The sequence below is a fragment of the Microtus ochrogaster genome, unplaced genomic scaffold, assembly GCF_000317375.1.
Source record: "Microtus ochrogaster isolate Prairie Vole_2 unplaced genomic scaffold, MicOch1.0 UNK4, whole genome shotgun sequence".
Taxonomy (NCBI): Eukaryota; Metazoa; Chordata; class Mammalia; order Rodentia; family Cricetidae; genus Microtus; species Microtus ochrogaster.
The window spans coordinates 15,643,195-15,660,115 of record NW_004949102.1 but is presented as its reverse complement, the minus strand read 5'-3'; the positions used below and the strand labels follow the sequence as shown (position 1 = coordinate 15,660,115).

Here is a 16,921-nt window from a genome sequence, read left to right as displayed (position 1 = left end):
CCGCGCTTCTGAGGGTTTTATTTTGTTTTGCTGTTTTGTGTTTTGAGGCATGGCTTGGTGGTAGCACAGGAAGTATTCCAGGGTCTGGGAAGGATTCAGATAACAGATTTGGAACCGAGTCTATACATCCACAGCTTGGGTTGGCCTTGAACTCATGATTTTCCTGCCTCCGCTTCTTGAGGGCTAGGATTACAAGTTTTGTGCTATCATGGCTAGATTATTCAAGAGTTTCAGAGAAGCAAAAAAAGATTCTCTGCTCACAAAATAGTGATCAGACAGGAAATTCAGTTTGATGTGATCAGGTGTTTTCTGTTTCTTTTAATTTACAAATGATTTTTTATTATGAAAGCAAAGATGATCTGTCCATCTTTTTGGATAGAATAGAAATGCTCTTTAATTTCTCAGCTAATTAGGTGAAGAGCTACCAGAATTGGGTAAATACGTGTGACACTTGAGGCTAGGCGCAGGAGTTCTTGACAGGAGACATTTGCATAAAGCTCGGTAATATCAGGACTTACTTCCAGAAGAGAGATGCCTTGACAAATGTCACAGTGATTCATGACAGTGTTATGCAACTCTATTATGCATTTTGGGTTGAACAACTTGGATTTGTTGCAGGTACAATTCAATTAAATGGGGAATTTTTTTTTTATTTGAACTGATTAGCTAGAGACGGAGCTTTTTTACAAAACTCTAATGTGAGCCAGTCTATTGTTTGGGAACACATCTGTGCAGCTTGTCATGTGGGGATAAAGGAGTTATTGATGCTACCTCTGACTGTCACCGTTGGAGGAGCTCGCTCCCTCCCACCTTGAAACTGGTGCCTGCGGCTGTGCTGTAGATCTGGGGGCAGAGGCATCAAGGAGGACAAACGGGGAAACCCTGTAACTGACATTCCCCCGCCCCTCATGGTGCTCCACTCATCCCTCCAGGCTGCTCCATCCCTACCTTCAGGCCCTACTGTGGGTCAGATCCCAGGAACGCAATAGCAGACCAGTTCCCTTGGTCTGGATGTGCCCTGAAAGGATGGGCATTTTCCTCACAGGTGATACTAGGAATGAGAGCTGGATGTGGAGTTTGGGCCGATGCTGTGCTCTGAGTCTCAGAACTGAGTCTGGTACGTGATTCATCCCTGGGCTCAGAGCCCAGCTTATGTTCCCACCAGCAATCTTTCTAGGGCTCAGAGGCCTCTCAGTAGAGCCCTAATGGCTAAGACAGGCTTCCTTGGTGGCTGCGTGACTGGTCACCTGACTCCTGCTCAGTGACCTCCTTCTCTAGGGACGGCCTTCTCCTGCCCATTCCACTGTGGCCGGTGCTTGCTAGAACATGCTAGAACTTCTTACCCTCCATGTGTGTCCAACCTATAGCCTGCAGGCTGCATGTGTCCTCAGGTAGCTAGGCGTGTAGCCAGGCACATTTGTAAACCTTAGTGTCATAGTGTAATGTCAAAAAGGTCGAACACCTGTGGAATACTGCACATTACCCATCTGACTAGAGCCACCAGAGCCTCATCTGTTTCCCATCACTAATCCACCCCGCTGAAAGGGGTCGCTCTCTCTGCTGCCCCATTTCAGTCATACTACAGCGAGCCAGGAAAGCCACCCAGATTCCTTAGATAACTTTACCTAGTGCAAAATAGCTTAAATGTCCTAAGTCGTCAATTGATACATTATTTCTGTGAACTTCTTAGCTTAAAAGATTCTGGGCTAAGACTGGAAGGCAGTTTCGATAATAGCTGAGTTGTGTAGTTTGGAAGACTAAGAAGAGAAGATGCTGTCGGGCAGGAGGCACTGGCCCTGGGCTTAGAGCCAGGTGTGTGAGTGCCACTTCCAGAGAGCCAATGCTGCCATTTGGATATGCTGCAGCTGTGCACAGTGGACTCTTGCTGACTTTGCCTGAGCTTTCTCAGAATCTTAAATCCTTAGGGGTAAGCACCACACACACACACACACACACACACACTTTTTTTTTCTAACATAAACCAAAAAGAATCATCAACTGGAGGTTGCCTAGTTCCTACCTGGAAAGGACTTTCGGATATCACCTGGTCTTTTGCTTTTAAATTAATGGTCTTGACACACTAGTGGTTGTCCTGGTTGGATTTTGTCAACTTGATACAAGCTGGAGTCATCTGGGAAGAGGGAAACTTAATTGAGGATTGCCTCTATCATATTGATATCGTATCATACAGATTGCCTGTTTGCATGGCTGGGGGAGGGAGGAGGGGAGGGGCAGAGTTATCACTAGGCAGGTGGTCCTGGTGGTATTGCAAAGCAGGCTGAGCAAACCAGGAAGCAGCCTTCCTCTTTGGCCCACCTCCATGTTTCTGACTTGAGTTCCTGCTCTGACTTCCCTTTATGATGGACTGGAAACTGGGAACAGAAACAAACCCTTTGTTCCCCAAGTTGCTTTTGGTCATGGTGCTGATCACAGCAGTAGACGCCGGTTATAAAATCAGTTTGGAGAACTGTGAACAGCCCTCATTTGTCTTTTTTTTCACGAAGCATTCCCAGTGGTTCTTACAGAGTAAATAAGGCAGCGTTTCACAAAACCCCCATTTCCTCCTAGTGTCTCTCTGCGTGTGAGTGCTCACACGTGCCCATAGGCAGGCCTGAGTCCTGGATCACAGTGGTCAATCTCTGTTTACTGAGGTTCATAATAAACAGAGTGTCAAGGCCACTGATCCAGTTCAAGTCTCTCATTTACCTCTAAGCAAACAGATGGAAAGTGAATGATTGGCCTAAACCCATTAAGCTAACGAGCGGTGGCTAGGAAGAGTGGAAACTGAGATTTTTTTCACACCCCTACTACCATATTCTGTTGAGTACTTCTACTCCAAGAATGAATTAGTATACATTTGTTCCTTCTGAGAATCAGTCACAAAGGCTGGGACACAGTAGTCATCAAAATACAAAGCATGCTCCATGACTATCGCTGCGTGGAATCAACCTAGATGCCCAGCAAAAGCTGAATGAATAAATGAAATGTAATAATATTTTCCCCTCTCTTTCTTTCTTGCACTCACACACGTTCGGGTTTGTTTAGTCATAGACAATGAAATTATAAAACTTGTTGAGTTGGAGATTGTGTGTCAAGCAAACTAAACCAGACTCAGAAAGAAAAACATACTCTCATTTATGGAATTTAGATTTAAATATAAATATTAGGAGGGCCATGATGAGAGGAGAGGTCAAAAAAGAGAGAAAGGGAACAGCTCAGGGTGATTGATGGGGGGAGGGAGACAAAGGAAGCATATATCTGTAGCATCTAGGTGTGTGTGTGCATGCGTGTGCGTGTGTGTGCATCTGTGTGTAGGAGAGAGGTGTGAAAGCAGAGAGAGAACGATGTGAAGGGAGGAAGGGAGATACTGAGAAGAGGGAGAGGGGGAGGAGGATAGTTAGTCAACTATGTACAAGGTGTAACAATACACCTACATAAAAATGTCAGAATAAAATCCATTATTTAGTGTGCTAACAAAATATTTATAATAAATATATAATTAATATTATAATGTATAATGCTATTAAAAATTATAAATATAATATATACTTAAATATTATAATAAAAATGTCTGCAGCACCCCTTTGTTACAGAGCAGGGGTGGGAGGAGCAGTGAATGGCAGGAGATAAATGTGCTGAGAGAAAGGCCCCACCTGTGTGTGGAGACCAGGAGACAAGATGGTCCACCCCATAAAGAAGAACGGGAGTTTGGAGTGAGTCTGCACCAGGGATAACAAGAAACTATGGCCCTGGAGGGCAAGTGGAGAATCTGTTCAGATAAGTTCAAGGGAAGTGTGGTCTGAGGATAACTATCAACTTCCCAGGCCATGCCCTCGGCCTGGAGACAGTTAACTTGCTGGACACTTTCCTCCTATTCTCCAGGGTCTCCTACATCAGCCTGTTCTGTCAGGGTGGACACTTGATAAAATAATGGTCCCTAAAATTCTGTCTTGGGTAGCGTTTCTGTTGCTGTGGCAAAACACCAGGACCAAAGGCAGCCCGGGGAGGAAAAGGTTTATTTCAGCTCACACTTCCATATCTGAGTCTGGCACTGAGGGACTCACCAAGGAGCTCAAACAGGGCAGGAAGCTGGAGACAGAAGCTGATGCAGAGGCCATGGAGGAGTGCTACTTCCTGGTTTGCTCTTCATGGCTGGTTAGCCCTGTTAGCATATACACACTAGGACCACTGCCCTGTGGGGTGGATGGCTCCATCCTTACCATTTATTAATCAAGTCTGCTAGGGGACAATGGTTTTACCCTGTAAAGATTTGTTTTTGCACTTGTTTAATAAAATGCTGATTGGCCAGTAGCCAGGAAGGAAGTAGAGGCGGGGCAATGAGAACAGGAGAATTCTGGAAGGAGGAAAGATTCAGTTTTCAGTTGGCAGCTGTCACCCAGACACAGAGGAAGCAAGATGAGAATGCCTCGCTTGTGGCTAACACAGACAAGAATTATGGGCTAACAGAAGTTATAAGAGATAATAAGAAGCCCAAGTTGATGGGACAAGTTTATGATTAATGTAGACCTCTGTATGTTTCTTTGGGACTGCATGGCTGTGGGACCGGATGGGACAGAAACCTCAGTCAACACAAGACAATACTCTACAGGCCAAAATGGAGGCATTTTCTCAGTTGCGGGTCTCTTTCCAGATAACTCTAATTGTGTCAAGTTGCCCTAAAACTATCCAGTACATACACAATAACAGTTTAAAAATTCCAGGGACTTAAAACTTGTGAACTTATAGGCCTAGTGTTTGTGACTAATCTATCTAGACCCATGAGAACTGAGATTTCATTTATGAGATGACGCCCAATGGCTATGGCCTCAAGGTCATTATGTCTCACACTCACTCTGGTTCCAAACCCACATGGCCCGCTTTCTACCACTATTCGGCAATCTTTGGTAGAGCTCCGGCCAGCCTCATAACAAGGACAGGTGCCAGGCCCCCAGAAGCTCAGCTGCTGTCTCAAGACTTAAATTTCTTTGAGGATTCAGCTATAGGTTCCCTTCACCTTTCTCCCTACACACTTGGTCACATTTTAAAACCCAGTGTATTCAGATGTCTCGCGTATTTATGTGTATTGTGTGTGTGTCTGTTTGTGTCTCTGTGTATTTTTGTCTCTGGGTGTGTATGTGAATATCTGTATGTCTGTCTATCTGTATGAAAACCATCATCCACCACAATGCTAGTCCAGCAGGTCATATCCTTGAATCCTTTCAAATTCCAGTGTTCTTGCTCCACGGCAGTCAGTCAGGGACCCTCCCCCAAGTTGGTGCTATTGCCCTTTGACTGCACAGAGCTGACTCCTCTCTGCCACTCCTGGCCCTCACCTTAATGGATGGTCATAGTAGTTAAGGGCTCTTATATCAGCTGACCACCCATCAGCCACTTTCAGAGCGCAAATGTTCCTAATAAACACCAGGGAATCTGAGTTTCAGGCTTCTTCTAGAATGCCATACTCTGCCCAATGCATCCCCAAAGCTCTCCACTTTCTCCCTGCCTCCTGACAAGGTGTCATCAGATCCCCCATGCTAACTATTAAATCAGGGTCCTAACCCTCCATGTAGAAGCAAAGGCGATACTTCCCCTTTCTGTGGCATGATCTTTGAGGTCACCTGCCAGTCCGTCCTTGTCAAAGCCATATTTGCTTGCCATATTGATATTTTTCCAGCGTGAGGACCCATAGATCCCTGGAGACTGATTGCTTCAGGTCCTCAGAATTGCACAAGTGCTCTTGGAACACCAGGTGCTGCTAGACACAAGGGGTCTCGCATGTGGCATTCCAATCTGTGAGGCCAGTAAGGCAGGCGTTGCAAAGGGACAGAGGCGTCAGACACACATACAGGCATCCCTAAGGTATGAGGTGTGAAAACATGGCACCAAATCAAAAGGATGGATTTTCCAGGGGAACCCTCTGGAAAAAATCAAGGTGTATCTTATATGAGCCAACTTTCTGATGTGGTAACCAAATACCTAAGCTAATTTACTTATAAAGAGAAAAGGCTTCTTTTTCTCGCTGCTTTAGAGTCTCACTCTGTGGTCAGATAACTCATGGCTTTCAAGTGTCCAGTGAGGGGCTGGATAGGAGTAAGAGAATGTCCATGGCAAAGAGAGCTGGTCAACTTGTGGCCAGGAAGAAAGAGTAGAGGCAATGATTGGAGTCCCACAGTCCTCTGTAAGAGTGTGCATAGAGAGACATTAGGGGATCCCCAGCAGGTCATACTTCCTGGGGACTCCACAACCTCCCAATACCATCACTGTTGTAACGGGAGCAGCGAGCTATGTTCCTGGCACCCGGCTGCCTGCATGACTAGCTTTACCCGAAATAATTACATGGAAACTGTATTCATTTAAACACTGCTTGGCACATTAGTTCCAGCCTCTTTTTGGCTAGCTCTTACATATTGATATAATCCATTTCTAATAATCTGTGTAGCCCACGAGGTGGCTTACCAGGGAAGATCTTAACTTGCATCTGTCTGGAGTAGGAGAATCATGGTAACTGTCCTGACTCAGCTTCTTTCTCCCAGCATTCTGTTCTGTTTACTCTGCCTACCTAATTTTCTGTCCTATCAGGCCAAGCAGTTTTCTTTATTAGTTAACCAATGAAAGCAACAGATAAGATACAAGACCCACCTCCATCACATCACCCTGAGGACAACACCTTGTACATATGTTAAATATAAAGGGCTACTTTCTTTAATATGTAAAGAGCTTTTACAAATAAATGAGGAAAATTCTACCTCAACACAAAGTGGGAAGAAGTAGCAAAACATGGTAAATTTTAAATACATAGATAATGTTCAAAGTTGCTTATGATAATAAGTACCAATTAAAGCAGCGGCAATATGCCATCAAATGCTAATAAGCTCTTGATCACTTATTTTAGTGGCAGGTATGCGAAGAATCCAATTTTTTCATGTTTTATTTGTTGGCGCAGAAGTTGATATAAGCCCTAGAGAGAGCAATTTAGTAATACCAAAATAAAAAATGTAGATAGTCTCTGACCTAAAAAATTCCATTCGCAGGGATCTATCCTACAGACACACTCAGACAAGAGAGTAATGACGCGAATTTGAGAACTTCCACTGCAGTATTGCTTGTGAAAGCAGCAGGCATTGCTCAACTGAGAAATTATTTTTAGAGTTAGTATACTTCCATACGATTAAATCCTTTGAAAAATATCGCAACATTTAATAAGGAGTGTGTTGGAGGAGAAAGTCCTCCCAAAGACCGTTAATGAACACAGAAAACCGGAAGGGCAGTCCTTCCGCCATGCACACGGCAGAAGCTGGAGACCGAGGCTGCCTCTGTAGCTATGAGCACTACGTAGACCCAGGTCAGCATGTCTCCATACGCTCCTTCGTGCTTTGTGGACAATACGCGGCAATCACATTGGCCTATTTACAACTTCATGTTTTTACGGGAATACAGGAGGTTAAGCAACAAAGCTGGCTTCATGGAGGGACACTGGTGCATCGGGGCCAGGCGCCAGATGCCGGGAATAAGCCGCACGCTCCAACAAGGAGGAGCAATGTTTGCACTCAAGATCGAAATTAAAGTGATGTGAAGTCCAGAAGAAATGAGAGGGGGGTTCACTGAAAGCAGAGCTGCAGAGCGAGTGCTTGAAAGATGGATGAGGTCAGCGAAAGGGGGCTTCTGATGGAGGCCTTTAGTCGTTGCTGATGAGCGGAACTTAGGGCCCGTGTATCTATAAGGAATAGTCACGGCATACTAAAGCACCCATCCTTCCTGCATTGTGTAGTCTGTCGCAAACTGGTGGGGCATGGTTTCTACCCCGTTTATATTTAATCACCAGTGATGATGTTGATATCATTTTTGAGGACATTGGGATGGAACATGATTTGGAGCAGATTCTCAGACCAAAAGAGAGTATGGGTAAACGTTAATTGTTTTTTACCAGTGAGACTACAGAAGGGACAGGATACCAGAGCTAGGAGCCGGGAAGTGTGCAGAGCAGGCTACCTGGTTTATACTCAGGTTTGAAGGAGGATGCAGTTTACACAGACCCAGCAAAGCCACCAACATAATTAGATACGTGGAGAAAACACTTCTTGATGGCGGTGGTAGTGATAGCAATGGCAGCGATAACAAACACGGATGCTATCCATCCCTCTTGGCAGCATCCTTCAGCAGCAATGTCTTCCTCCTCCTGCCCCCCGGCCCCACTTAAGGAGTCCCAGACTCTGACCAAGCTGCTATGACAGGTAAGTAAGGGTCCTAACCACCACCACGGGTGGCTTTATTAACTTTCAGCGCAGTTGGGCATTTTTGCTACACACATCGCTCTCCACAGACAGGCTGTGCTGTCATGGGAGGGCTCGGTGCTGCTCAGGCCGGCACACATTGAGTGAGATTTCACTTGTTCAGTGAGGAATCAAACCTACTGGATTTTTCAAGATGTAAGAGGACCATGATAGGCCCCATTTCCTAGTCATAAAAGTAGCCTGAAAATCAATGTCATTTTGTTCCCTGGAGAGAGAGAGAGAGAGAAACAGAGAGAGAGAGAGAGACAGACATACAGTCAGACACAGAGAGAGAGACAGAGAGACAGAGAGAGAGACAGAGAGAGAAGGGTCTTTGTAGTTCATTGACCACCATCGCAGCCCTCTGACGTCTGAATCAGGGAGCCCATTATACTACAGGTAAGGATCAAGAAGAGTCTTTCAGGTTTGATGACAGCTCAGACAGAGGCTGGTTCAACACCACCATTCCTACCTGACCGCACACTGGAGGGACCAGGAGAGGACCCGCAGAGGCAGCAGGCAGTGTCTTAGGGAGAGGACCTGCAGAGGCGGCAGGCCCATCGTTTTTTTCTGCAGGAGAAAAGGTTGATGGCTTTGTGCGAAGAGATTATTCCATCATTCCCCTTTTTTCACCGGAGGTGGGAACAAAGAATAGAAATGATACTGCAATTTTGATCTTTACAACCTCATTTGAAATCATTCTCTGTGATTTAAGTTTTCTGGAAATGAAAAGGATAAATTGTGTGAACTTAGTTAAAGTTGGGAAGAAAAGTTGATTGGACAGCCTGTTGTCAAGGAAACCAATTCATTCATTTTCTCTCTCTCTCTCTCTCTCTCTCTCTCTCTCTCTCTCTCTCTCTCTCATGCGTGTCCTTTATACTCTTCACCTGGCATTTAAAAATAATTCTTATGTACCCAAAGCTTCTACGCTGAAAACGTAAACAACAAAAAAAAATTCTCCAAGAAAGTAGTTTCTATAGTTTAAAATCAGGGAGACCCTTCTCTAACTCTAGTGGAAACTGCATCCTTCTGGATCAGAAACAGGTGGTCACCAGGTCAGGGTCAAGGCCACTGCAGAACAATGTTAAAAGGTAACAAGACAGCACTAGGGTAAGAAAAACGGCCAACAGTTCAGCCCCTTGATACTTTATTGAGTACCTTGCTTAGAGTGAGAAGCTACACATGAAAAGTAACACTTTGAATGAAGTCCTGCATTCAGAGACCAGACAAGAAAGGGGGGGCTTAGTATTTAAAGACAATTGTTGCCACCCCACCACCTCACCAGAGGAGCGTACCTCCCCGCTCCATCACCACCAAGCTTGGCCAGGGGACTTTGTTACCTTACAGTGGTCACAGTATGCTCCCTGATCCAGCTCTGAACTTGACAGGAAGGATACCAGCAAGTGTGCTCAGCAGCGTGCCTTTCTCTCAAACCCCTGCCTTCCCACAAGAGCACCCTGCCCTCTTTAGGAAGGGGATGATGGGAAACATGAGAGGCGGAGCTGCAGAGATGAGCCCCCTCTCCAGCTGACACAGGAAGCCAAAAAAATCCAGCCAGGTGGCTCAGGGCGGCCAATCTCAGCCAACTCTTAGATGAACGTGAGACAGTGTGAAACAGTTGTTTATGTCCCCGAGTTTGGGAGGTAGTGTATTATAGAGCAATAACAGACACGTACAGAGGCCGTCTCCTAAAACAGCTTCACTTTTTACTTTCTCAAGGCCATAAAAGAGGGTAGAAAGTCGGTAACCACTTGTTCTCTTGGGTAGAGCCATGTCCACAAAGATTTGAGGCCAATACCTTTCCAAAGCAGCGCTGACAGAATGCAGGTCCAGAGCTTTGCGATAGAAAGGTTTACAAACAACCGAACTTGTTAGAACAGGCAAAGCAATTCCACAAAATCTCTGTGCACCTTGAGAAATGACTGCTAGCCTGAGGATCTAGGAAAAGCTGCTGAAAGTCACCGAGTGGCTAAGGAGGAGCCCTGTGAAAACAGACTGAAAGGAGGGGACCCCTGGGAGCACGCACCCATGCTGAAAAGGGTGGGGACCCTGGGGAGCACGGACCCATGCTGAAAAGGGTGGGGACCCTGGGGAGCACGGATCCATGCTGAAAAGGATGGGGACCCTGGGGAGCACGGACCATGCTGAAAAGGGTGGGGACCTTGGGGAGCATGGACCCATGCTGAAATGCAAAAAGATTCAAATCTTTCAGAACTTGAATCTAGAAAATGATGTAGGCAAAGATTCAGCACAAACATCCTGAGTCATAAAAAGCTTAAACGAGGGGCTGGAGAGATGTCTCTGCAGTTAAGAGCGTTTGCTGCTCTTGCAGAGGACCTGGGTTCAGTTTCCGGCACCCACATTTGGCTCACAACCATCTGTAACTCCAGTTCCAGAGAATCTGATAACTTCTTCTGGCCTCAATAAGCTTCTGTGTCTACTTGGTACATATGCACATACATATAAATTAAAAACAAATATTTTTTAAGAGAAAGAAAAAAAAGAAAGACAGCAAAGAGAAAAAACTCAATGAAAAGTAAAGGGAAGAACTATATTACTTTTTGTGGCTGTGAGCAAGGAGATCAGGTGTCCTAGTATATCCAGGACAGGCTTGGTAACACTGTTGTTATATGTCATTGTTCACAGAACTTGTTTCCAGTGCCGAGTGTGTGCCAGGTTAACTGACAATAGCATCACTGTTGGCAGCTTACCTCATCTGTGTGTGCACTATAGTGTACTTGTCCTCCTTGGGCATCATCATCTGTGAGTGTGTGTGTGTGTGTGTGTGTATGTACACTATTGTATACCTACCCTCCTTGTGCTTCCTCATCTGTGTGTGTGTGTGTGTGTGTGTGTGTGTGCACTATAGTGTACTTGTCCTCCTTGGGCATCTTCATCTGTGTGTGTGTGTCACTATTGTATACCTACCCTCCTTATGCTTCCTCATCTGTGTGTGCACTATATGTACTTATCCTCGTTAGGCATCCTCATCTGTGTGTGTGTGTGTGCACTATAGTGTACTTATCCTCCTTGAGTATACTCATCTGTGTGTGTGCACTATATGTACTTATCCTCCTTGGGCATCTTCAAAAATAGCATTCAAGTGTGCTTGACAGTCCTAGTATTGTCATGACTTCCATATTAGTTCAACACAAGAAATCAAGACATGTATAAGAGAATCTGAATTTTCCCCTTACCCACACAGAGGTCCGTATTTCTCCCTGAGTTCCAACTGGCTCTCCCAAAAACCCTGGAGAAAAATAAAACAAAAAACACAGCACCATGGTAAGAATAAGACTGAGCAAAATTTCAATGGTTCTAACTTATCCAGAGAGGGAAAAACAGAACAGCAATAACACAATTACATAAACAATAAAAGAAGGATCACCATTATACTGCATTGAATTACTATAGAATACTGAGTAAAGAAATGGCTTTTAAAAATATTGCTGAGTAAAGCTCTGAGCAGCTCTATTTAGGGACAGAGGAGACCACAAGCACCTCAGCTATCTGCATATAATTGCTGCTCACACATCTGAAGACCACCTGTTTTCACATCTACAATGTCCCTCTCGGACGTGGCTAGTGTGGGCCAAGTCCCCTTCCATGGCCCTCATATATGTAAACTTCTGAATCTACCCAAATGACCACAAATTCCAAATTCCCATGATCTGAGGTAAGTGTCAAACAATGGATTCCAAACCGAAGGCCCTCAGCATGGTTTTTCATAGGCTGAAACTTTAGGGTACCTGAAATTGGTGGAGGTCAGAACACGCTAAGCCCTTCTGCTGTAGGGATGCAGCAGAAGTGAATGTGTGGAGCATAATTAAAAAAAACCCAGAGACAGATGTTGGGGTTCAACCTGAAGGTCAGAAAAGCAAAACAGCCAGCCAGGGACTCTTACCTCTACCTCAGTTCCAAATGGCGATCCTGCCTCCTGAATCCTCAGAACGAGACTGTGTCTGAGCGCTGGCTCCTCCCATTTTATATCCGTCTCTAGGATTGGGATTAAAGGCGCGCACCACTACTACCCAGTTTCTATGGCAAACTAGTGTGGCTACTGGGACTAAGGTGTGTTCAACCACTGTCTGGTCTGTAAGGCTGACCAGTGGGGCTGTTTTACTCTCTGATCCTCAGGCAAGCTTTATTTATTAAAACACAAATGAAATAAGCAAGTGTGATAGGCTGTCACGGGGGCAGGCATTGTCCGTGAGGTGTGGTAGGAAGGACATATATGTGAAAACGTGCGTGTGTTGGGAAGGAGATGGGTAGAAAGTGCTAGATCTGAGTCATAGGGATGGAGGGTCAGAGAGCTGTAGGTTCGAGAAAGCACATGGCCCGCCTGGAACTATGCCCTGTTCTCAGTAACTCTGCACAGTGAAAACCTAGACAAACACAAGAATAGAGGGTAAATTCAGGGCCCCACCTACAGTCAGAGAACTGCATTCCACAAAGGAATGCAGAGAAGGGAGAAACAGTCATCATTCCCCCTACCCCAGGGATTAACCCCTACTTGGTTATCCAGTGCTGAAATCACAAACAAGTAGGTAGCACTAACTGGCCTGAGCAAGTGGTGTCTATACATTTTTATTTATAAACGAAAGAAGACGAGGTCATGATTTCGAAAGGGAACAACAGGGGCATATGGGAGATAATAGAGAGAGGAGAAGCAGACAAAGATGTAATTATATTTTAGTTTAAAAAAATACAAGTACCTCAGGCGGGTGTGCAGATTAGTACGTCTATGTTTTAATAAACCTCTCTAATGATCTGACTTCCCAGTTCAGGGAATGAGGCACACAGCGTGGCAACATTTGTGAAGTGAACTGGCGAAGTGTACATCAAGGAGCGATCTGTGCCTTTGCTGTGCTCCAGAGAGAGCACGAGAGTTTATATTCACAGGGACGATGGGCTGAGAGAATCTGATGTAGACATTCTCCAGAGCCAGCCAGCCAGGGGTCTCCTTCCATGACGGCTATCCTGTCTGCTTCCAGATGTTAATAACAAAAACGTTTTACTCAACTGACTATATCTGGTCATTTCCCCCACCCTCCAACTGTGGAATTTAGTTTCTTTCACTTTCCTCTAAGGCCTGCTTACTCTATTTTGACACTTTTAGCTCCCTTCACACTTGCTTCAAGAGGGTGTAGGAGGCCTGTTGGGGTGATAGTTCATGGGCTTAAAAGTTGTGAACCGGGCACCCCAGAGGGAGGGATGAGAGAAGAGGGTGTTTGCCAAGCAAGGGAGATAGAAAAGCCAGCAACAAATGGTGCAGAAAGACAGAGAAAAAAAGAGAAAGGAAATTGCGACGTGGCAGGCAAAGGGCCAGATGTAGGTCATTCTCTGCCTAGGGGATGGAGCAGTGCCTTGCAGGGGGAGGGGTGGGGAAATCCCAGCATCTTCAGAGGCTTGCTATCAGGGTTGGCCCAAATTAGCCCTTCCTGCCCTTGTATGGCAATTCCAGTGCAGGGTCTGGTGGCGCCTGCTGTGGGACTGGAGGCAGTGTCCCCACAAGCTAATCAGGCTTCTGAGAAAAACCAATGGCAGTAAAAAATAACCTTCAAAAATAGATACCGGGTCCCTATCTACAAATGCCTTGGTCATCTCCACTGCCATGTCACTCTGGTGAGCTGACGACCACACACTTAAAATATCTTCTCCCTGACTGAGCTTCCCCTCCCAACCCCTTCCGTCTCCCCGCGGCCATTGTCTTTGCTCTGCAGGTTCAACCCTTTGGCTGCTGGTTCCCGCATTTCCCCTGAATCTTCTGAGTTTGGGAGTCACTGGGGCCCTTCCTTTGCTCCAACTGTTTTCTTCTCCGGACTGCTATCTCCTCCCACACACTAAGCTCTTGTCCCATCAGCCCTGATGTTGGTCACAGCGTGGATTCTGCAGCCCTGATCTCAACTCTTGTCCCTTGTGAGATAGTCTTTTTCAGGGCCAATCCTCTACTCAACAACGGTGGCCTAGAAGGGTTCCTGACTTGACCTTCAAATCTGTAAGTGAATCTGTAGCCCGCTGTCACACACAGCTACATCCTACAAGGTCCCCCGTTAGTTTTGGTCCCTGCAGGCTGCTGACAGGGCTCTCTCCCTGGTGTGTGTGTCCTTGTCTGCAGCTCCTGCAGGAACCCCTTCTCTAGGAGCTCCCCCCACAATGATCCCTCCTTGGTGGTTCTCCCTGGAGCAGCTCCACGGCTGCTAGCTGCACTTCCCGATCCAGTACATGGCACACACACCCCAACTGATGGTACACACCATTACTGGATGGTGACCTTGAGAGTGTACCTCTACTTCTGCTTCCTAGAACCTGGTATATTTAAATACTCAACAAACTGGGTTCGGGGTGGGTGGGTGGATGAGCGAATGAACGAATGAATGCATACTGATGAATCATAAGAGATGAACATTGTTATAGCATAAGCTGGAGATGAAGGTTTACTGGGGGGGTGGGAGGAAACCCCATTCCAGTGGACAAAGGTTCTTTCTTCTTCCTCCCTTCCTTTTTTGCTTTTCTTTTTCGACACAGGGTCTCGTTATCTATCTATCTATCTATCTATCTATCTATCTATCTATCTATCTATCTATCTTCTATCTTGGAACTCACACTGTAGAACAGGCTGGCCTTGAACTCACAGAGGTCTGCCTGCCTCTACCTTCCAAGTGCTGGGATTAAAGGCGTGCGCCACCACCAAGCCACACATTTTGTGTCATTTTATTCCTAGTCCACTAAGATTTGATATCACGAATAGCTATTAAAATTTATTAAATATTTCTTGGCATCTGTTGAGGTGTATATACTCTTCTCCTTTACTGTGCTAATGTAGCAAGTTATATTTAATTGCTTTTCAAGGCCTACACTCCTTGAGTAAGCCCTGTTTGGTCTTGAGAAACTGCTCTTTAACACGCCACACACATTCTTCAGATCATCCTGACTCCCAAAGTATAAACAGAAGCAATGCCCCATGGGAAATCTTGTGAAAGACCCAGAGTCTCACCTGGCGGAAAAACATCAAGTTTCCAACAAAAGGAGAGGGCCTGGGGTGTCTGATGCCCAGCTTCTCCAGTCTTGAGAATGCCGATGTGGAATACCTGGGTGGACGGAGAAGAGAATTTTACAGCCAAGAAACCGGTGCTTATATTCATGTCATTGGCCCTGTTAGGATGCAGAACTGTTGAGTTCTCTTAGCGAGGCTGAGAGAAGTTTCCAATGAACGTGTCTAAGAACATCCTCCAGATGGGGGAGGCACTTTGCAGTCTGGGTACCTCAGAGGAAGGCAGTCTGACGCCACCCTCCACTAGAACGCAGACAGTCTTCTCCACACACGCACCTCAGTTCCTCACCTTCTAGATCCACCATGAACTACACCCCAGAAGGCAAAACAAAACCGTCCAGTGGCAGAGCATAAGCTCCCTGGTATCGCTTTTTGGGTCCAGGCCAACCCCCTATTCATATACAACTTGTTGTTCATCACATTCCATGGCCATGACCTCACTGAGAAAAAAAATAGAGGTGGAGGCCCCTCACAGCAAGGAGACTGCCCTACTTCCCTCTTACACCCTTTGTAAGACTTTATCTTCCTGCCTAAACACAGAGGGAGGCAGGTTGTCTCCATCCCAAAACAGAAAAACAGAGGCTGTATTGCTTTTGGTCTGGCTGTCCAAACAATGGGATGAGGGAATATGCCAGTTTATGGGAACAGAGAGGTGACACCGTTAGAGTCAGAGCTGGCCTGGGCAAACCAGCCATATGGCCCCAATCTCCACCCAGGCAGACAATTAGGTCAAAAGTTCAGTTGGTTCAGAAAAATTAATGAGTCAAACTGGGTGCTTAGCATCATGCCGAGATCAGCCAAATCCCAATTTAGGAACAAGGAAAAAATAACAGAATAGCACTCCAGTCTGGCTTCTGCTGAATACTAGAGCTCAAAATCCTCTGCAGTGAGAAGGATGTTTTTTTCTCCAACCTGAGAACAGTTCAGCCAAGCCTCCAATATCCAGGGAAAGGGAGCCGCCTCTTCCGCATGGTTTACATGACACAGCATTGTTCTTATAGCTAAAACAGTCATTGGAAGCACCGAGCAGGTCACAGCGGGAAGCAGGGTTTCTCCGAGCATCTGAGAGAAGTGCTGGCTTGAACGACTTCCCAGAACATCACACTTATGTCCACAGTTGAGAAGAATCATGAAGCACATGCTAGAGCCATGTGTGAATTCCACGGATTAGCCATACCCACATCCCTGTTCATTAGTATGTATGCCAAAGGTCAGCAGCCCCATTTGGAAAAGGTAGCCTTTCAAGCAAGTGGTGGCATTTTAAATGCCTCCTTTTTATCCCCAAATGGAAAGGCCAGAGGAGAATCACAGCTATTGAACACTTCCTTGAACACTCTTAAATGGGAGATTTTCCATCAGTTTCTGCAAATTATTTTCTAAATATAATCTCTGATGGATAAAAAGAAATATGAAGATCTTGGGCCACGTAATTACATCTTAATTTAGTAATTAGATGTCTTGATTGTCTAATTAAAGGACAAGAAGTCTGTGCCTAATTACACATGCTAATTATTATGCAAGACCATGCCCTCATTATGTAACCGCACTTAGGAGAACACTGCCTGTGTGTCTCTGCACAAAATTCAGACATTTCCAA

The 16,921-nt window shown here is 45.6% G+C and overlaps 1 protein-coding gene across 1 annotated transcript in view; it reads right to left on the bottom strand.

The window, feature by feature from the left end:
* The window catches only part of Tbxas1 (thromboxane A synthase 1), a 172,757-nt gene that overhangs the window by 125,992 nt on the left and 29,844 nt on the right, over positions 1-16,921 (bottom strand). Inside the window, exons 2-3 of the mRNA XM_005365850.3 lie at positions 15,268-15,361; positions 11,468-11,520 (exon numbers count right to left, since the gene is read on the bottom strand). Coding sequence (XP_005365907.1) covers positions 11,468-11,520; positions 15,268-15,361 — 147 coding nt within the window. The remainder of the gene's footprint in view (positions 1-11,467; positions 11,521-15,267; positions 15,362-16,921) is intronic.